Source organism: Chiloscyllium plagiosum, chromosome 16, assembly GCF_004010195.1.
Source record: "Chiloscyllium plagiosum isolate BGI_BamShark_2017 chromosome 16, ASM401019v2, whole genome shotgun sequence".
In the NCBI taxonomy this organism is placed as follows: domain Eukaryota; kingdom Metazoa; phylum Chordata; class Chondrichthyes; order Orectolobiformes; family Hemiscylliidae; genus Chiloscyllium; species Chiloscyllium plagiosum.
The window spans coordinates 67701600-67724243 of record NC_057725.1 but is presented as its reverse complement, the minus strand read 5'-3'; the positions used below and the strand labels follow the sequence as shown (position 1 = coordinate 67724243).

Genomic DNA, 22644 nt, shown 5'->3' with positions numbered 1-22644 from the left:
AGAAGGATATGGGCAAGTGAAGGGAAATGGGGTTAGCGTGGATGGACATTTTGGACAGCATGGACCAGTTTTGGCCAAAGGGCCTGTCGCTGTGCTGTAGGACTCGGTGACTCTAATTATTACCCCATCAATCCACTCTCGTTTATCAGTAAAGTAATGGAAGGTGACACGAGGATATTTTCCTGGGGATTAGGGGTGGAGGAATCGAGTGCATTCCCTCGTCATTCGGAGTTTGAAGCAGTGGCAGCAAATGCGCTCTCCTGGCATTCAGGGCCGACTGCAGCAGCAGCAAGATTGTCCTCCTGGCTGACATTCAAGGCTGGTGGCAGCAGCAGTGGGATCGTTCTCCCAGCTTTCAGGACTGGTAGCAACAACAGTGAGGTTGTTCTCCTGGCATTTAGAGCTGTCAGGAGCAGCAGCAAAACTCCACCAGCGACTGGGGATGGCAGGGTTGGCAGCAGCAGACTCTTCAAGATGATGGCACCAACAAAGCAACATGTGCAGCTGAAGCAGGGCTTGTGGCAAAGCAGCAGCATGGCCTGACAGCACAGACAGAGACTCTTGAGGTTGCGAGACAAGTGAGGGTTCAGCAAAGTGGGCCCAGCAGTGAAGAGATGGTGCCGAAAGTGGAGGTCTCCTTTGAGGCTAGGTGCCAGCATACACGGGGTCAGAAAGACTGATATTCTGAACCTTTTACATCTTTGTGACTTATCAACCATGTGACTTTTATACCTTTTGTTTAATTCCTATAAAAAATACTGTCTTTGTGCATCGAGCAGAGATTCGTGGAGAAGTGTCACCACAAATAGATACATCACTACTTTGGGGGTCATTGAGAATCTGTCGCCGGCTGTCCAATAATAAAGCATCGACCGCAAGGTTTGTAGCTCAGGTTGAGGTTTAGGATGTAGGTTTGCTCGCTGAGCTGTAAGTTTGATATCCAGACGTTTCATTACCTGGCTAGGTAACATCATCAGTGGCGACTTCCAAGTGAAGCGAAGCTGTTATCTCCTGCTTTCTATTTATATCTTTCTCCTGGATGGGGTTCCTGGGGTTTGTGGTGATGTCATTTCCTGTTCGTTTTCTGAGGGTTGATAGATGGCATCTAGATCTATGTGCTTGTCGATGGCGTTGTGGTTGGAGTGCCAGGCCTCTAGGAATTCTCTGGCATGTCTTTGCTTAGCCTGTCCCAGGATAGATGTGTTGTCCCAGTCGAAATGGTTTTTTTTTTCATCCGTGTGTAGGGCTATGAGGGAGAGGGGGTCGTGTCTTTTTGTGGCTAGCTGGTGTTCATGTATCCTGGTGGCTAACTTTCTTCCTGTTTGTCCTACGTAGTGTTTGTGGCAATCCTTGCATGGAATTTTATAGATGACGTTGGTTTTGCCCATAGGTTGTACTGGGTCTTTTAAGTTTGTTAGTTTTTGTTTGAGAGTGTTGGTGGGTTTGCGTGCTACTAGGATTCTGAGGGGTCTCAGTAGTCTGGCTGTCATTTCTGAAACTTCTTTGATATGTGGTAAGGTGGTTAGGGTTTCTGGCTGTGTTTGGTCTGCTTGTCGTGGAAAAAAAAACACCATTTCGACTGGGACAACACATCTATCCTGGGACAGGCTAAGCAAAGACTTGCCAGAGAATTCCTAGAGGCCTGGCACTCCAACCACAATGCCATAAACAAGCACATAGATCTAGATGCCATCTATCAACCCCTCAGAAAATGAACAGGAAATGACATCACCACAAACCCCAGGAACCCCATCCAGGAGAAAGATATACATAGAAAGCAGGAGACAACAGCTTCGCTTCACTTGGAGGTCGCCACTGATGATGTTATCTAGCCAGGTAATGAAACTCTGGATATCAAATCTACAGCTCAGCGAGCAAACCTACACCCTAAAGCATCTACCGTTATCCAGAAATTTGTGCTGTCTGGATTTGTGGAACAAAATATACATCAACATTACAGTCAAAGATGTACAGGCTCTGTGGATTAGCCATGGGGAATGCAGGGTTAACAGGGATATGCAGCTCTTCGGGGGGTCGGTGTGGACTTGGTGGGTTGGATGGCCTACTTTCATACTTTAGGGATTTTACAATTTAAGGAACCATAGCAAAATTCCAGTCAATGGGAATAAGGAGACCAATTCTCCACTGTTTGGAGTCATACTTGGCATACAGGAAGATGGTTGTGGTTGTTGGTGCTCAGTCATCTCAGCTCCTGGACATCTCTGCAGCAGGTCCTCAGGGTAGTATCCTAAGCCCAATCATCTTCAGTTATTTCATCAATGACCATTCCTTGATCGTAAGGTCAGAAGTGGTGATATTTGTTGATGATTGTAGAATGCTCAGTACCACTTGCAATTCCAGAGAAACTGAGGCAGTCTGTGCCTGGATAGAGCAAGACCTGGACAATATCCAGACTTGAGGTGACTAGTGGCAGGTAATATTGATGACACACAACTACCAAGTGATGACTATTTCCAACAATAGGCAAACTAAACCTCAATTCTTGTCATTCAGTGACATTTCCAATACTGGATCTTCCAATACGAGGAGAAAGTGAGGACTGCAGATGCTGGAGAGTCAGATTTGATAAAGCGTGGCACTGGAAAAAGCACAGCAGGTCAAGCACTATCCAAGAAGCTAGAGTTGATATTTCGGTCAGGATCTTTCTTCAGGACTGGGAAGGGGGAAGGGGTTGAGAGATAAATAGCGGGAGGGGGTGGGGCTAGAGGAAAGGTAGGTGGGAAGACGATAGGTGGGTGAAGGTAGGAGCTCTTGGTGATAGGTCGGTGAGAAATATGGAGCGGATAGGTGGAAAGGAAGATGGACTGGTAGATCAGGTCAAGAGGGCAGATCTGAATGGGGTGGGGGGGGGGGGGGGTTGTTAGGTCTGGAATAGGTGGGGGGAGGGGAGATTTGAAAACTGGTGAATTCAATGTCCATGTCGTATGGTTGTAGGCTCCCAAGGTGGAAGATGAGGTGTTCCACCTCCAGTTTGCGTGTGCCCTTGTGTAGGCGATGGAGGAAGCCCAAAATGAATATGTCCACACGGGAGTGGGAGGGAGTGTTGAAGTGGACAGCCACAGGAAGGTGGTGTTGGCTGATGCATATGGACAAGATATGTTCCCTGAACCATTCCGCAAGTTTGCACGGTCTCTCTGATGTAGAGGAGGCCACATCTTCGACTACTAAAATTCTGAATGTTACCATTGACTAGAAACTAAACTGCTTTAGCCATATAAATACTGTGGTTACAAGAGCAGATTAGAGACTAGAAATCATAGAATACATAGAAAAATACAGCGCAGTACAGGCCCTTTGGCCCTCAATGTTGCGCCGATCCAAGCCCACCTAACCTACACTAGCCCACTATCCTCCATATGCCTATCCAATGCCCGCTTAAATGCCCATAAAGAGGGAGAGTCCACCACTGCTACTGCCAGGGCATTCCATGAACTCACGACTCACTGAGTAAAGAACCTACCCCTAACATCTGCCCTTTACCTACCACCCCTTAATTTAAAGCTATGCCCACTCATAATAGCTGACTCCATATGTGGAAAAAGGTTCTCATGGTCAACCCTATCTAAACCCCTAATCATCTTGTACACCTCTATCAAGTCACCCCTAAACCTTCTTTTCTCCAATGAAAACAGTACGCCATATGCCTTCTTCACCGCACTATTTACCTGGGTGGCAACTTTCAGAGATCTGTGTACATGGACACCAAGATCCCTCTGCTCATCCACACTACCAAGTATCCGACCATTAGCCCAGTACCCCATCTTTTTGTTACTTTTACCAAAATGAATCACCTCACACTTACCTACATTGAACTCCATTCGCCACCTTTCTGCCCAGCTCTGCAACTTATCTATATCCCGCTGTAACCTGACACATCCTTCCTCACTGTCAACAACTCCACCGACTTTCTAGCCCCTCCTCCAGGTTATTTATAAAAATGACAAACAGCAATGGTCCCAAAACAGATCCTTGCGGAACACCGCTAGTAACTATTTTACCAAAGCCTGTCCACCATCTACAAGTCACACATCAGGAGTGTGATGGAATATTCTCTACTTGCATGGATGTAAATTTAAACAACACTCAAGAGATTTCACACCATCCAATTCAAAGCAGTTCACGACTTTGTCAACACATCCAGTCACTCCGACCAATGCCAACACACAGTATTAGCAGTGTCCACATGACACTCTGCAGAAATTCATCAAATTCACATCAAATGCACTGCAGCCATTTAAGAAAGCAGCTAACCACCACCGTCTTAAAGGCAATTAGGGATGGGCTGTAAATACAAGAACAGCCAGCGATGGCCAAATCCCTAGAATGATTAAAAAGAATTGCCCAAAGACCTGTGTAAAAGAGGTCTGGTGTGAATGGCACCACAAACCTGGAAGAGCTCCTCCAGGTAATCAAAAGAAAAGGGGCTGCAACTACTGGCAGTAGCTGAAAAAATGTTTCAGATTGCTGTGCTGTGCAGCAATTGTCATATCAACTCCATGAATGATCTCCAAATGCAGGGTATTTCACCAAGCACCTTCATCTATCAAATTAGTTAACTGGATACTCTTTCATCATATGTTATGAGGAAGATGAAAGAGATAAAATGATGGATCTGCCACAGAATTAAGGACATGCAAATCACCCATGCACAACTAAATGGCAGTTCCAAAAGTGGAAATGAATTGGAAGGCATAAGTTTCTAAAAGAATTTTATTGAGGTAGACTTTTTCTGCAGCAAGATTTCGCTAGAAACAGCTAACAAAATTTTGTAGAGATGCTGTTCTAGTTCTAAATAAAAGGAATAAATCATTATACTGAAGGATTAGATTCCCTAGTCATTCTAAATTTTTCTTGCATTTACAACAAGAACAGTTATAAAAGGATGTAATTTTATTATGAATGTTCCCAAATCAGAGAGATAACTCAAAATTGAGTAACAAATACAAAGTTATGATTATCTGACATGCTAAATGAAGTGATAACATATGCAGGCAAAAAATTAATTACATATTTATTGAAGTAGAATCGGCTGACAAATTAATTATGACTTACGACAAAATGTGCTATTTCTCCAGTTGTTCACAGGGTGCATTGCCCTAGAACACTGACGTGAAAATTGAGAAAAAGTAGCGCATGCACACTTTTTGTCTCCTTGTATGATGCACCGAGAAAGGTCCCATTGGCATTGCTTGATGTAATCTGCTCTTCGTATTTTACATAATGGAGCCACGATGTTCAGCAACACATTGCAGAAAGCTTCCTAAAAAACAACAGAAGTTACAAATATGCAACTGCTGTCACATATTTCAGAATCAAGAAAACCCAAACATTATACAACACTCAGTGCATTTTTTGGGCTGGCATCATAATTAGGTTAGATTCCCCAACAGTGTGGAAACTGACCCTCCAGCCCAACAAGTCCACACCAACCAATTGAAGAGTAACCCACCCAGACCCATTTCTCTCTTACTAATGCACCTAACACTATGGGCAATTTAGCAAGGCCAATTCACCTGACCTGGACATCTTTGGATTGTGGGAGGAAATCAGAGCACCCCACGCATTCGGTTGCCCAAGGCTGGAACCTGGGTCCCTGGCACTGTGAGGCAACAGTGCTAACCACCTGAGCCACCGTGCCACCCCAATAATTGTGTAGGAGGAATGTTTCCCAATCCATATAATAGCCTAAGAGTCTATGAACATCTATTAAAAAAATTAATTTATAAAATATAAGCACTGCTAGGAAAAAAAGTGATATGCTGTCAAAGCATTGTATTACACAATGTCAAATGCAAGAATGTCAAATGTCAAACAAAGAATAAATTACATTGTATGAGAAAAAAAGCAGCTGTAGGCTGACAAATCCATTCTGATTGAAAACAACAAATGCTGGCGATCACATGCTGGATATTAATTTTATCCATGGCTTTTCCATTTACAGTATAGTTCGCTCTTGAATTGGATTTTCCAAAATGCATCACCACTCATTTGCCTGGATTGAACTCCATCTGCCATTTCTCCACCCAACTCCCCTATCTATCTAATTCTGCTGCATTCTTTGACAGTCCCCTTCGTTATCTGCTACTCCACCAATCTTAGTGTCATCTGCAAACTGGATAATCAGACTACCTCTACCTTCCTCCAGATCATTTATGTAGATCACAAACAACAGCGTTCCCATCACGGATTCTTGTGGAACACCACTTGTCAAAGTTCTCCATTTTGAGAAGCTCCCTTCCACTACTACTCTCTGTCTCCTGTTGCCCAGTCTGTTCTCTATCCATCTAGCTAGTGCACCCATGACACCATGTGAATTCACTTTCTCCATTAGCCTACCATGGGGAACCTTCTCAAATGCCTTACTGAAATCCATGTATATGACATCTACAGCCCTTCCCTCATCAATCAACTTTGTCACTTCCTCAAAGAATTCTATTTCGTTAGTAATACATGATCTTCCCTGCACAAAACCATGTTGCCCATCACTGATAAGCCCATTTTCTTCCAAATATAAATCGATCCTATCCCTAAATATCTTCTCCAGCAGCTTCCCCACCACTGACATCAGGCTCACTGGTTACAATTACTTGGATTATCCCTGCTGCCCTTCTTAAACAAGGGGACAACATTAGCAATTATCCAGTCCTCTGGGACCTCGCCTGTATTCAAGAATGCTGCAAAGATAACTGTTAAGGCTCAGCTATTTCTTCTCTTGCTTCCCTCAGTAACCTGGGATAGATCCCATCCGGACCTGGGGACTTGTCCACCTGAATGTCTTTTAGAATACCCAACACTTCCTCCCTCCTTATGCCAACTTGACTGAGAGTAATCAAACATCTATCCCTAACTTCCAACATCCATCATGTCTTGGTGAATACCGATGCATTAAAACTCTGATCCATTTTCTCTGACTCCACACATAACTTTCCTTCTCTGTCCTTGAGTGGGCCAACGTTTCAGATTGATCCTATTTTCCCGATATTCTTCCACAGCTTCATCTGTTTTCAGTCACCCGGACAAAAGGTATGCTTCCTTTTTCCTCTTAACTAGTCTCACAGTTTCACCTGTCATGCATGATTCCTTAAAGTTGTCATTTCTATCCTCATTTTTACATGGACATATCTGTCCTGCACTCCAATCAACCTCTCTTTAGAAGCCTTCCACGTATCAAATGTGGATTTACCCTCAAACAGCTGCTCCCAATCCACATTCCCCAGCTTCTGCTGAATTTTGGTATAGTTGGCCTTACCCCAATTTTGCACCCTTCCTTTAGGACCACTTATGAATGAGTATTCTAAAACTTACATAATTATGATCACTATTCCCAAAGTAACCCCTCCTGTGGCCGAGCTCATTCCCCAAAACCAGGTCCAGTATGGCCCCTTCCCAAGTTGGACTATTTACGTACTGCTCGAGAAAACCCTCCTGGATGCTCCTTACAAATTCTGTTCCATCAAAACCTCTAACACTTAGTGAATCCCAGTCAACATTGGGAAAATTAAAATCTCTTCTCACCACCACTCTGTTGCTCATACATCTTTCCATCCCGAGTTCTGCTTTTAAATTTAGTGCCTAACCAAACATAAACTAGATTTGACAAGAAATAGCTAATAGCAGCTCACAGTTGCATAATCTGAATCATCGATATGCAGAGTCATAGTGTCATAGAGATGTACAGCATGGAAACAGACCCTTCGGTCCAACCCGTCCATGCCGACCAGATATCCCAACCCAATCTAGTCCCACCTACCAGCACCTGACCCATATCCCTCCAAACCCTTCCTGTTCATATACCCATCCAAATGCCTCTTAAATGTTGCAATTGTACAAGCCTCCACCACTTCCTCTGGCAGCTCATTCCATACACGTACCACATAGGCGACAGAGAGGAATACAGAAGAGGTCCAGCAAGGCCTGTCTCAAAACAGGAGAATGAGCTGCATTTTCCAACAGAATTTTGGGCACCAAGATAAGATTCTCGTTAGGCAGTGGCTAGATGATAAAGCAGACATAGAAAGGATGCTTCCTCAAGTGGGGCAATGTGAGATGCTGTGTGAGGCAACGTTTTGCAGATTTAAAATAGATATGAGGATAAATTACTTATTTCAAAGGATTGTGAATCTATGTAAATCACTACCCCAGAGTGTGGTGAATTATCAGGCACTAAATAAATTTAAATAAAAAATAGTTTTTTAGCCAGTAATGTGTTTAAGGAGAGCAGGCAGGAAAGTGGACTTGAGGCTGAAGTGAGATCAGCCCTCATCATATGAACTGGCCAAACAGGCACAAGGGATTGAATTGCCTACTCCTACTTCTCGTTCTTGTGCTCTAATGTTAAGATAGAATCATTGTTTGTTGTCGGCTCGACAAGTGCACATCCCTATCACCAATCAAGCAAAATTGATGCCATGAATTTCTGATATGAAAGTCATAGCCAAGTACCTGTTTACTCCAGTTTGGCATTTTTTTAGATTAGATTACTTAGTGTGGAAACAGGCCCTTCAGCCCAACAAATCCACACCGACCAACCAAAGCACAACCCACCCAGACCCATTGCTCTACATTTACTCCTTCACCTAACATTACGGGCAATTTAGCATGGCCAATTCACCTAACCTAAACATTTTTGGACTGTGGGAGGAAACCAGAGCAACTGGAAGAAACCCATGCAGACACAGGCAGAATGTGCAAACTCCACACAGAGAGTCGCCTGAAGTAAGAATTGAACCTGGGTCTCTGGCGCTGTGAGGCAGCAGTGCTAACCACTGCGCCACCATGCATTTGCTCCTCCAGATGCCCATCTTGGACAAGAGCAGCAACATCTCAAGACACATTTCAGGGCTAATATACCCCCTAATTTTCTTTCAAGCTGCAAAGGCCTCAAAGATCCATGCGCTACAGCGACTTCTGGAAGCAAAGGTCCATGCCACAATCAGTGTGCTGATGCCAATCACCATGCACAGAACTTTGAAGCGATTACACACCTAGCTGAGAGGAATATTATCCATGCATAAAAAGGGTTGCAGAAAGGAGACTGGGAAATCTAATCATGGGGTTTGTGAATTGCAGCCTCGGAGGTGGAAAGGATGACAATTGTGAAAGGGAGGGGGCAACTGTTTATGTAAAGGAGGAATGGCTTTACAGCATGGATGGGAATGGAGTCATGCTGGAATTTGTCTAAGGTCAGCAACATCACTGCTACAAGTGAAGGGGCAGTGCATGAGTATGACAAGCATAGTCATCTCACAAGTCTAAAGCTTGGAGGAAACGGGGGGGGGGTGCTACGAAGCTGATTACTGCACTCTTATCTAGATGGATAGGGGCATACGTAGGCAGAGTGGGAGCATTCAGCGCAGCCACTTTGGTGCGAGTGATTCGGCGCGGCTGATTTGACGCGACCCATTTCGTCGCAGAACTGTTTAGTAGTTATTCGCTAGTAGGTATTAAACTACTATTATTAAAATTATTAAATTATTAAAATTAATAACATTATTAAAATATATTAAAATAAAATATATTTTGGCACAGACCCATTTGGCGCAGAACTGTTTTGCAGTTATTCAGTAGTAGTTATTAAACTACTATTATTAAAATTATTAAAATACATTAAAATAAAACATTAATATACAAATTATTAAAATAAAATAAAACCCATTAAAATGCCATCAACAATTTTGTATTTGCCTTATTTCTTTCATTTTTATTTTCTTTTTAACATTTTTACTGAAGAGGATAAACATTATTTTTCTTTTTATTGCTTTCATTAATGCATGTAGGTAAGCCTGAAAAGGAATAAATAAGAGCTGCGCCGAAATGGGTCTGCGCCAAACCGGCCGCGCCGAATCGCTCGCACAAAGTGGCTGCGCCAAATGGTCCTACACCCATATGTAGGTTCCACAGGCAAGGTTGCCAGAGAGGGGATTTGGATATCTTGTTGTACACCAATACAAAGAGCTGAAGCATGGAAACCACTGTTTCTACTGTTCAACCAGTCGCTGTCACCTTCCATCAACTTGGAAAGTGCAACTGCGTAATGACAAAAAAAAAGGCCATACCAGGACTCAGTGGAGTAAGTGTATCGACTGGTGAGGGAGGGAACTGTAAAACATACCAGTGGGCTCCCATCACTAGAGATCCTTATGCATTGGTTTTACTATGTGCAAGACATCTCCTTACCCCAAGCACTGCCAACTATTTTGTTTAAGATCAACACCTACAGCAACCAAGACCATGATGGAACAGCAATGTCTGTCCACCTGGAGAAATGGTGCTCATTTGCCTAAGTCACTTCTAAATGCAATGTTCATCTTGCCTGCATGCTGTTGCAGGTTCTCAAGTCAGGCATTGCTCCATGGTATATCATGTATGCAGCATGACCTCACAGTGCAACTGTTACTGTACAGGTTAGACAGAGACACAATAAAATAAATGATATGGCAATGTGCGCAAAAATTGATAAATGTTCAGTGAAATGTCACCCATGCTTTCAAAGGATTTTCTTATTTCTCTCCCAACCACTACATGTCAGTACAGTCCTGGATTCCATGTCTGGAGTGGAGGTAGCTTTCCCCTCTGTGGAACCCAATGGCATTGGAACTTTCTTCAGGCAACCACAGGGCTGTTTGTTTGTAGACAGCTAAGACACATTAACTGTGTCCTTTCTAGAGGATAAGTGGACACTTCCTCTGCTTCAGCTGCTACAGCTATGAGGATCTCAGGTAGGACGGAGGTAGAAGGCCAGGCCACATCTACAGAGTCCTGAGAGGAGATGTCTGAACAGTCTGTGGTTTCTCCTGTGGGTGGGTGCCTACTGGAACTGCCCTTTCTCCTCATGAGGTAAGAGCACCTAAAGGGAACTCAAGGCCTCCCAATCCCTTTGGCATTGCTGTGGATGCTGAGGACCAATGGCTAAGAAAATGAAGCGCAAGTCCTTCAATCTGCTCGATCTGGCTCTCCATGGCAATTGCCAACCTGTCCATGAAGGCAGCCATACAAACACATGCATTAGGCAGCTGGGTTCCTAAAAGCACAGCTGTACTCATGCAGCCTCTGGGCTATTGCCTCCCTCATTCCTGTCCACAGCTTCTAATGTAATTAATAATCCCATCAAGGTGTCAGTTCTGAGCGAGTGGGAAGTGCAAAAGTGGCAATTTTGTTAGTGCTTCCTCTGAGACTATGCTTCCAGAGATGGACAAAGGGAGGTCTTACAGATGAGATACCAATTTTTCCCTGCCATGTAGGAAGGATCTGTCTTCAATCAGGAGACATTGAGGTCTGCAGATGTTGGAGATCAGTCGAGAATGTATTGCTGGAAAAGCACAGCAGGTCAGGCAGCATCCAAGGAGCAGGAGAATCAAAGTTTCAGGCCAGAGCCCTTCATCAAGTCATTCCTGATGAAGGACTCTGGCCCGAAACATCGATTCTCCTGCACCTCGCTGCTGCCTAACCTGCTGTGCTTTTCCAGCAACACACTCTCAACTCTATCTTCAATCATGCTGAGCAGCTTCGAAAGGGCGGTATTCATTTCAGCACACAATAGCCTTTTCAATATAGCACTGCACCAGATGCCTGGATATCATGTTAAATGAGAGTTGGCTCGAACGAATGAATTATCTACTCCTGCTCCTAATTCCTATGTTCCCAGATCTTAAGATATCAGGTTAGTGATGAGTTCTTCTGGTAAGTGAGTCACAGAAACGACAAACATCTGCCATAAGGGGTATCATGGGGCTAGTAAGTCATTAATGTGGTGAGTTTGATAAGGCCGCACAAGAAAACTTGTCAAGCCTCATGAAAACCTGTACAGCTGACTGACCAGGCAGTGAACTTTCACAGCTGACTGCCTGTGCTGTTTAGTTACAAGTATCTCTAGACATATGAATTGGGTCTAATTAAAACAAACACTGAAATTCATAGCTGACCTTGGAGAAACCTCAGTGTCAGGAGTTCTTCACAGTTGGGGAACAGCCAAGCTTTTTTTAAAAGTCTAATGAGACTCTGTTTTCTTTTGTAAATCTACAATAGCGAGTAGGGTGTTTTTTTTTTGTTTATATGTTTTATTGAGATTTGTCTCTAGATTAAACTTTTTTAAAAATATAAAACATAGGTAGCAAGTTATCCCAGAGGGGTGTTGTAAGACTGTGCTATTTTCTGGACCTGTACATTGCTAAGGTGCAAAGGTGGTGAGCGATGTGCTCTTCCTGTTAGCTGTGGAAGATTAGAGAATTGTACTATTACTGACATATGTGCAGGAAGTGTGTTTGATTGCGAAACCTTTCAGATCACATGGATAGGTTGGAGCAGCAGTTAGAGGCAATGAGGAATTTTCAGGAGCTAGAGGGTGTGATGGATACAGTTTCAATAAGGTAGAAAAGCCACAGATATAGTCAGGTAGATAGCTTACCTCTAGGAAATATACAAAAGGTAGGCAGGAAGTGCAGGAGTCTCCTTTGGCTATTCCATCTCAAACAGGTATACTGTTTGGAAAATATAAGGGTAATGGACTGTCAGGGCAACGTAGCACTGACAGCCAGGTTTCTGGTACTGTGACTGGCTCTACTATAACAAAAGTTACATCAGGTTCAAAGCAATTGATTGTGATAGGGGTCTCTCTAGTCACAAGCACAGTCAGGTGTTTCTGCGGCCAACAATGAGCTTTCAGAATTGGGTGTTGACTCTCAGGTGCCAGAGTCAAGGATGTTTCAAAGAAGGTGCAGATTATTCTTAACACTGAGAGTACCCAGCAGGAGATCGTTGTACACATTGGAACCAATGACATTTGAAGAGAAAAGGACAAAGTTCTGAGAAGAGAACATTGGAAATTAGGCTGTAGATTATAAATTAGGTCCTTGAGGGTCATTATATCTCCCAGTGCCGCATGCTAGAGAGAGTAGGAATAGGATGGACCAGATAAATGTGTGGCTGAGGAGCCAGTGCAGTGGAGGAGGATACACATATTGGTGGGGGAGATTTGCTATAGCCACTCAGGAGGATTTAAACTAGTGGTGGTGGGGGAGTGGGGCGGAATCCATAGTGATATTGAGAAAACATATCACTCTGAGGCAAGCGCAGTTGGAAAATTGAGCAAGTCAAACAGTCAAGGCAAACAGGGGCAAAGCATCTGAGGTAGGACTGATCATTCAAATTGCATTTAGTTAAATGTAAGTGGCCTGACAGGTAAGTCAGATGAACTCAGGTCATGGTTGGGAACATGGGACTGGTATATCATAGCTATTGCAGAAATATGGCTTAGCTTAATGTTCCAGGGTATAGTTACTCTCGGAAGGCTAGAAAGCGGGGCAAGAAAGGAGGGTGAGTGGCGTCTTTGATTAGGTATAACATTACAGCTGTACTTAGGGAATACGTCCAGTCCAGTTATTTGGGTGAAACTCAGAAATATGAAAGGGTTCATCACATTATTGTGATTGTGTATAGACCCCACCAATCGTCAGCAGGAAATTGAGAAGTATATTTGCATGGCGATCTCAGTTACTTGTCAAAATAACAGGGTTGTAATGGTAGGGCATTTTAACTTTCATAACAGAGACTGGGACTGCCATAGTATTAAGGGTTTGGATGGGGAGAAATTTGCTAAGTTTTTACAATAAAATTTTCTGATTCAGTATGTGAATTACCTTCTAAAGAAGTTGCAAAACTTGAACTTCTCTTGGGAAATAAGGCAGGGCAAGTGATTGAGGCAGGGCACTTTGAGGTCAGTGATCATAATTCCATTAGTTTTAAAATAGTGATGGAAAGAACAGAACTGATCAAAAAGTTAAAGTTCTCAATCAGAGCAAGGCCAGTTTTGACAGTATTAGGCAATAACTTTCAAAAGTTGACTGGGGGCAGCTATTTGCAGGTAAAGGGACAACTGGATTATGGGAAGCCTTCAGAAGTGAAATAACAAAAGTCCAGTGACAATATATTCATGAAAGGTACAGATGGTAGATGTAGAAATGCTGGATGACAAGAGAAACTGAGGCTCTGGTCAAGAAAATGAACGAAGCTTATGTTGGGTGAATCTCGAGGAGAGTATAAGGGGTAGAAGGAGTATACTTAAGAGGGAAATCAGGAGGGCAAAAACAGGACATGACATAGCTTGGCAAATATGGTTAAGGAGAATACAAAGGGATTCTACAAATACATTAAGGACAAAAGAGTAACTACGGTAAAATAGGGCCCCTTAAAGATCAGTAAAACAGTCTAATGTGTGGAACCATGGATGAGGTACTGAATGAGAATTTTGCATAGTGTTTCCTATGGGGACAGATACAAAAGCTAGAGAAGAAATAAATCTTGAAAAATGTCCATGTTGCAGAGAGGAGGTACTGGAAGTCTTAAAATGCGTAAATGTGGACAAATCACAGGGACCTGATCAGGTAAACAGAGCACTTTGTGGGAAGCTAGGACTTGATTGCTGGGCCTCTGATGGAGATACTTGTATCATTGATACTCATAGGTGCAGTGCCAGAAGACTGGAGATTGGCTAAAATGGTGCCATTATTTCAGAAAGGTGGTAAGGAAAAGACAGGGAACTATAGAGTGGTAAGCCTGAGATCAGTGTGGGCAAGTTGTTGGAGGGGATTCTGCAGGTCAGAATTGACATGCACTTGAAAAGGTAAGAGAGTCAAGATGAACTTGTGCATGGAAAATCATGTTTCACTAACTTGATTCAGTTTTTCTGAAGAATTGACGTTGAGAATTGATGAATGCAGGACGGTGGACATAGTCTATATGGACATCAGTAAGGTGTTTGACAAGGTTTTGCATGGTAGACTAATTAGCAAGGTTAGATTTCATGGAATTCAGGGAGAACTAGCCATTTGGAAACAAAACTAGCTCGAGGGCAGGAGAAAGAGGCTGATGGTAGAGGATTTGATTTGGATGTGAATATTGGAAGTAAAGTTTGCAGTGACACCAAAGAAGATCCCAAAGAGTACAACAGTTACAGAGTCACAGAGTCATAGAGATGTATAGCACGAAAACAGACTCTTCCGTCCAACTCATCCATGCCAACCACATATCCCAACCCAATCTAGTCCCACCTGCCAGCACCTGGCCCACATCCCTCCAAGCCCTTCCTATTCATGTACCCATCCAGCTGTCTTTTAAGTGTTGCAATTGTACCAGCCTCCACTACTTCCTCTGGCAGCTCATTCCATACACGCAACACCCTCTGCGTGAAAAGGTTGCCCCTTAGGTCTCTTTTATATCTTTCCCCTCCCACCCTAAACCTAGGCCCTCTAGTTCTGGACTCCCCGACCCCAGGGAAAAGACTTTGTCTATTTATCCTATCCATAACCCTCATGATTTTATAAACCTCTGTAAGGTCACCCCTCAGCCTCTAACGTTCCAGGGAAAACAGCCCTAGCCTATTCAACCTATCCCTATAACTCAAATCCTCCAACCTTGGCAACATCCTTGTAAATCTTTTCTGAACCCTTTCAAGTTTCACAACATCTTTCCGATAGGAAGGAGACCAGAATTGCACCCAATATTCCAACAGTGGCCTAACCAATGTCCTGTACAGCCGCAACATGACCTCCCAACTCCTGTACTCAATACTCTGACCGATAAAGGAAAGCATACCAAACGCCTTCTTCACTATCCTATCTACTTGTGACTCCACTTTTAAGGAGCTATGAACCTGCACTCAAAGGTCTCTTTGTTCAGCAACACTCCATAGGACCTTACCATTAAGTGTGTAAGTCCTGCAAAGATTTGCTTTCCCAAAATGCAGACGCTCACATTTATCTAAGTTAAACTCTATTTACAACTTCTCAGCCCATTGGCTCATCCGATCAAGATCTTGTTGTAATCTGATGTAACCTTCTTCACTGTCCACTAGACCTCCAATTTTGGTGTCATCTGCAAACATACTAACTTATGTTCACATCCAACTAATTTATATAAATGATGATAAGTAGTGGACCCAGCAGCGATCCTTGTGGCACTCCACTGGTCACAGGCCTCTAATCTGAAAAACAACACTCCACCACCACTCTCTGTCTTCTACCTATGAGTCAGTTCTGTATCCAAATGGCTAGTTCTCCCTGTATTGCATGAAATCTAACCTTGCTAACCAGTCTCCTATGGGGAGCCTTGTCGAACGCCTGACTGAAGTCCATATAGATCACATCTACTGCTCTTGATCAGATGAGCCAGCAGGCCAATAGTGGCAGAAGGAGTTTAATCTAGATAAATGTGAGGTGCTACATTTTGGTAGGACAAATCAGGGCAGGAGTTAAACTCTTAATGGTAAGGTCCTGAGGAGTACTGTCAATTAAAAGGACCTTGGAGTGCAGGTTCATAGTTCCTTGAAAGTGGAGTCATAGGTAAACAGGGTAGTGAAGAAGGCGTTTGGCATGCTTGCCTTTATTGGTCAGTGGATTGAGTGTAGGAATTGGGAGGTCATGTAGAGGACATTGGTTAGGCTTTTTAGGAGTAATGCATTCAATTCTGGTCTCCCTGCTATAGGAAGGATGTGTTGTGAAACTTGACAGGGTTCAGAAACGATTTGCAAAGATGTTGCCAGGGTCGGAGGGTTTAAGCAAAAGGGAGAAGCTGAATAGGCTGCGGTTATTTTCCCTGGAATCTCAGAGGCTGAGGAGTGACCTTACAGATGGTTATAAAATCATAAGGGGCATGCATAGAGTAAATAGCCAAGACCTTTTCCCCAGGATAAGAAATCCAAAACTAGAGGATACCTCAATGCAACGGGAAAGATTTAGAAGTGACCTAAGGGCCAAGTCTTTCATGCAAAGGGTGATGTGTGTGTGGAATGAACTGCCACAGGAAGTGGTAGAGGCTGGTACAATTACAACATTTAAAAGGAATCTTGATAGATGTAAGAATAAAATGGGTTTACAGAGATATGGGCCAAATGTTGACAAATGAGAGTAATTTAAATTAGAATATCTGATTTGCATGGACAATTCAGACCGAAGGGTCTGTTTCTGTGCTGTGCATCTCTATGACTTTAAGTGAAATCCTCTGCAAAACCAATAAAAATAACAGTAAAAAAAACATACAATTCAGTCCTCAGTTTTGACATGCTACTAAAGTACACTAAATTTCTTAGAAGTTTTTAAATCTGGCATTCAATGGTCACAGGGGATCACCAACTGTGCCCATTAGCCATTCTGCAACTATGCATCAACTGAACTCAAGAAAATCAGTTGTGAACATTTACATTCCGTGTAATTAAGGTTTTTGCAAGGAAATGCAATTTAAGCATCGGCCACACATATTCCAGGAGGATGACAGAGTAAGAATCTCTTCAATTCCACCCCTCCAGAAATGAAGTGTAATACTTGGTTTGCTCTTCTTATGGCTTTGCTAACATTTAGTATCAACTTTAGAGACTGGTGAATTGTATTCCAAGATCTCTTGGTTCTTTTACCACACCTAGATTTGCATCCTCTCAGTAATGACTTCTCTGTTGTTCGTATTCTGCATTGAACTTCATTTGTCAATTATTTGCCTGCTATGCAAAAAATTATTAACATTCTCCGGCAATTTCTCCCAGTCCTCCTTAGTATTGGCTACCTGCCCTCTTCCCTCAAAACTTGGAAGTGTCCACAAGCTTGGAAATTTGCTCACATCATTGATCCTTGTGGAAGGCCACTTGTCAACTTAATCACTCTGAATGCCTTCCCTTTACTCACATTATCTTCTTCCTGACTGAAGCCAGCTAGCAATTCATTCCGACACTTGTCTCATGATTGTACATTCTTTGAACTTATTCTGGGTGATTAGCTGGCAAGTTTATCTGCCATCTGACAAAATATAGCATTAAGTTTCTCCCAAGAAACAAAAGTCAGTGTTATAGGCAACTGTGGCATATTTCCATTGTTCCACATTGGAACATTAAAAGAATGTAGAGACACTCTAAAAGCCCCTTTCTATCAACATTGAAAATCTGAGGAAACGCAGGACCCAAGAATCATGACAAAAGCTATTTTGAGACTTCCAGTCATGCTGCCCAACATTTGACAAATTCAAAGTCTGCTTCCCTAATACTCAAATCAATTAAGTTGCCCCATTCTTCCCTTTATTCAAAGGTCACTGAAATTTACTGCTTATAAACCTTGCAAATCAAACATAATTGTTTTCCTCGAATCTTTTCCACTGATCTTTACTTTTTAATTTGGAGATACTTTTCCCTTCACAGAAACAAAAATTGCTGGGAAATCTCAGCACACCTGGCAACATCTGTGGAGAGAATGCAGGGATAACATTTCGGATCCAGTGATCCTTCTTCAGAACATCAATTTCTGTTTTTGTTTTGATTTCCAGCATCCGTAATCATTGACTTTCTTGTTTATTTTTAACTTAGTTGCCTTTCTAACTGCACTTGTACACTTTAACATTGCAAACAATTGATCAACATTTTTTGGGTAATAACCAAGTAACTGAAACAGCATTTGAAAACGTGCTGAACTCACAAATTCTTGGTTATCTGCTACCAAATATGATTGTTGTTCAGCATGGCAATCTTCTGAAGGGTCATCTATTTGCCACTTTCTGGCAAAATGATACACGCTTTGTTCGATACCTGAACAAAGAAGAACATTTGAATTAGATAATATATTAATTCAAATAATAGAAGATGCTCCAAAAGTAATATTTTTATTGAAACAAAATCTCATTATAATCAGCATACTTATTACTTATGCCTTAGAGCAGAAATCTGTGATTAACATACCAAGGCATAATTTCAGAATTTACACACCCTTCCATCACACTGTACTCTCTACGCATTGTTAATTCATGGACTCACTTCTATATGATTCAGGTATCTGTGATTCATAGGATGTTGGTGTTGCTGAATAGCCAGCATTTATTACACACAGGTGGAATGGAAAGTGTGTTAGTATTTAAGACCACTCTGTCTCTTAGTATGATGCCACGTTCTGTTTACTAGACTGAGCCTCAAGTCACACCACCAATAAATATGGAATCAACAGCACTGTTAGCACAGTGGCTAGCATTACTGCCTCACAGCACCATGGACCTGGGTTTGATTCCAGTCTCGGGCAATTAGCTGTGTGGAGTTTATCACACAGCACCAGGTTATAGTCCAACTAGCTTTCGAAGTGTTACTCTTTCATTAGGTGGTTGTGGAGTATAAGGTCAGAAGACATCGAATTTATAGCAAAAGATTACAGTGTCATGCAACTGAAAAGATATATTGAACAAACCTGGATTGTTTAAGTCTTTCATCTTTTAGAATGGGCTGCAAGTTTCAGTTCATTAATATGTCAGAGTCTACACAATCTGCAGACAGTCAGTACATGCAATGTTTTGTAAATTCCACTTTGAAAATAGAACAAGTCTGACTCAAGATTGGGATACAGACAGACTCTGACCTCACATCTTTAATGCATTACCTGAGCTGAGATGTCACCTTTTGTTATAAAACCTTAAGTTATCTCAAAAAGGTGATGTTAAAGAAGTTCTGGGATTTACATGTTAATGAACCAAAACATGCAACCCATTCTAAAACATGAAAGACTTAACAATCCAGGTTTGTTCAATATATCATTGCAGTTGCATGGCATGGTAAACATTTGCTATAAAATCTGTATCTTATGACGTTATACTCCACAACCACCTAATGAAGGAGCAGCGCTCCAAAAGCTAGTACTTCCAAATAAACCTTTTGGACTATAACCTGATGTTATGTGATTTTTAACTTTGTCCATCCGAGTCCAACATTGGCTCTTCCAAATTATGTGTGGAGTTTGCACATTCTCCCTGCGTCTGTGTGGGTTTCCTCCAGGTGCTTTGTTTCTTCCCACAGTCCAAAGATTAAGGTTAAGTGAATTGGCCAGGCTAAATTGCCCATAGTGTTCAAGGATGTGTAGGTTCGGTGCATTTGTTCGGGGAAATGTAAAGTAAAAGGGTAAGGGAATGGGTCTAGGTGGGATATTCTTCAGAACTTGTTGGACCAAGTGGCCTGTTTCTACATTGTAAAAATTCTATGATATAAACAATCACATACCAGATCTTGATCTAGCATAAGCCCAAGAGCATTGAAAATTGCAAAACATTTTGATGTGATTTTCCATTGTGATAAGAAAGTAAGGGCTGAATTTTACATTGTGATCCCAGGCACAAAATTCAGGCGGATAGGGGCAAGGTGAGCCTTTCCCTGTTTGACTAGCTCAAAGTCATTTAATGTCACTGGGCTCTCAACAAAACAGAAATCATCAATGGCCAACAGCAGCACTGGGAGTGTGGCTACTGCTGGAACTGGAGACAATTCCTCAGCAAAGAAAGCTGTAATTGAGCAAGTCTACAGGCTGGTACATCTGGGTAAGAAAGATGCCTGTGCTTGGTTAGACAATAGGGTTGGGATAGGAAACATGTTGAGGGAAGGAAGAGAAGAAACCTTGTGTAAGGCAGCTCCAATTGTCAAAGAAGGTATGAAACAGGCACACTCATCTCCTATTTTTCGAGCCAATTGGGCCAGGTCCTTGCATACACATGGCATGGATAACTTTTTCATAAGGTCAGGATAAAATATGTGGTTTGCAGTACTTCACTGAAATAAAATGCTGGGATTACACATCTGTTTTGCAGATCCCTCATCTTCTGAATTTCCTGAATCAGGCATTCCCAAAAGAAAGATAAACACAAGCAATAGTGTTAAAAAAAAACTTTATTAAATGCTAGGATAAAACCAAACAGGGTAACTAAAAAAGAGCAGAAGTATGAGTATTATTCTAACCAATGCAAGCAATAAATGGAAAGAAAGTTAATTTCAAAACTGCATTACTCAACAGAAACAAACCCAGCGCAAACCTACTATACCACCTGCAAACCTATTTAGCAAACTGCAGAAAATTTCAAATTCCCTCAGTTTATCATATCATAGAATCCCTGCAATTTAGAAAAAGGCCTTTTGGGCCAATAAGTCCACACAAATGGAAGAGCATCCCACCTCATCTCTGCAACCCCCATTGCTAATCCACCTAATCTACACATCCCTGCACACTATGGGCAATTCAACATGGCCATTCCTCCAACACATACACATCTTTGGGCTGTGGGAGGAAACCAGGAGCATCTGGAGGACAGTCACCCAAGGCTGGAATCAAACCCAGGTCTCTAGCCCAGTGAGGGGTGGGGGGAAGGAGGCAGTGTGAACCACTGAGCCCTGTACCACCCCAAGTTTACATCATCCTGGGAGTCTTAATGAGTATTTTGCTGTGCAATTCCAGCAAAGACTTGCTCCAGAAGTTTTATAAATCTTGTAGAACTTACAAATAGAAATGATAGTACCTAACGTAACATTTACATCTGATGAAGGGGCAGCACCCCGAAAGCTTGTGTATTCAAATAAACTTGTTGGACTATAACCTGGTATCATGTGACTTCTGACTTTGTCCACCCTAGTCCAACACTGGCACCTTCACAACATCCATTTATTACGCCAACCAACTATATTCCTCTCAAATACTCAACCCAAGACTTGACAAAAGTTTCCACATTCATGGTGGGGAGAGGGACAGTCTGGACAGTCAATGGGATAAACAGTTTCCACTTACTAAAAGGATTGAAAATAAGACAACACAGATTTAAAATATTTGGTAAAAATAAGTAAAAGCAATGTGAGAGAAAAATAATTTCCACGTAGGAAATAATTACAGTCTGTAGTGCACTGGTAAACTAAATATGGTGAAAGCAGCGTCTATTGAAAGCCTTGTAAAATTTTAGTATGGCTTCCCTATTTTTATGCTGCATTCCCTTTGAAATTAATGCGACATTCCATTTGCCTTGCTTTTACTTAGTGAACTTGTGTGGGCCAGATTTTTGGGATTCAAGCTCCAGCTTTCTGTAGTCTTTCTTCACTTAAATAGTATTCAGCTTCTCTATCCTTTCTGCCAAAGTGCATTCCCTTACATTTTTCCACATTATGTTCCAAATGTCTGTATCCCTCGACAGACTATCCCATATCTTCACCACTTGCACTTACACCTATTTTTGTGTTATCCATAATAGTATGTTAATTTATATCATTCAAGTTGTTACTATATCATAAATCATTGTGGTGCCAACAATGATATATCTAGCATTTCACTAGTTACAGATTGCTATCCTGAAAATGTCCCCTTAATTCTAACTCTCTGTTAGCGAGTTTTGAGAAATTTGTAGCTCAGGTTGAGGTTCTGGATGTCGGCTTGCTGGATGTAGCGAGCAAACCTACATCTAACTCTCTGTCTTCTATTAATGAGCCAATCCTCTACTCATACTAATGTATTACCTCCAACACCATGGGCCCTTATCTTAAGTAGTCTTACGTACCGTCCCTTGTTGAACACCTTTTGGAAATCAAAATATATTGTATTTACTAGTTCCTTTTTATCTATTCTCTTTCTTGTACTACAAAGAATTCTAATAAATATGTCAGGCATGATTTGTCCCACATGAAGCCATGCTGACTCTGCTTGATTATGTTATGTGTTTCTAAATGCTATGTTATTACATCCATTGCAACTGACTTACATTTTGCAATGATAGATGTTAAGCTAAATTGCCTATATTTACCCTTTATCGTCTCCCTCTATTTTTGAAAAAGGAGACTACATTTTCAGTTTTCCTCTCTGGGACTGTTCC

The 22644-nt window shown here is 42.0% G+C and overlaps 1 protein-coding gene across 1 annotated transcript in view; it reads right to left on the bottom strand.

Annotated features, from left to right (window-relative positions):
- Positions 1-22644, bottom strand: part of LOC122558127 (mucin-6-like) — a 187827-nt gene that overhangs the window by 81585 nt on the left and 83598 nt on the right. The window contains exons 7-8 of the mRNA XM_043706446.1: positions 18468-18577; positions 5074-5281 (exon numbers count right to left, since the gene is read on the bottom strand). Coding sequence (XP_043562381.1) covers positions 5074-5281; positions 18468-18577 — 318 coding nt within the window. The remainder of the gene's footprint in view (positions 1-5073; positions 5282-18467; positions 18578-22644) is intronic.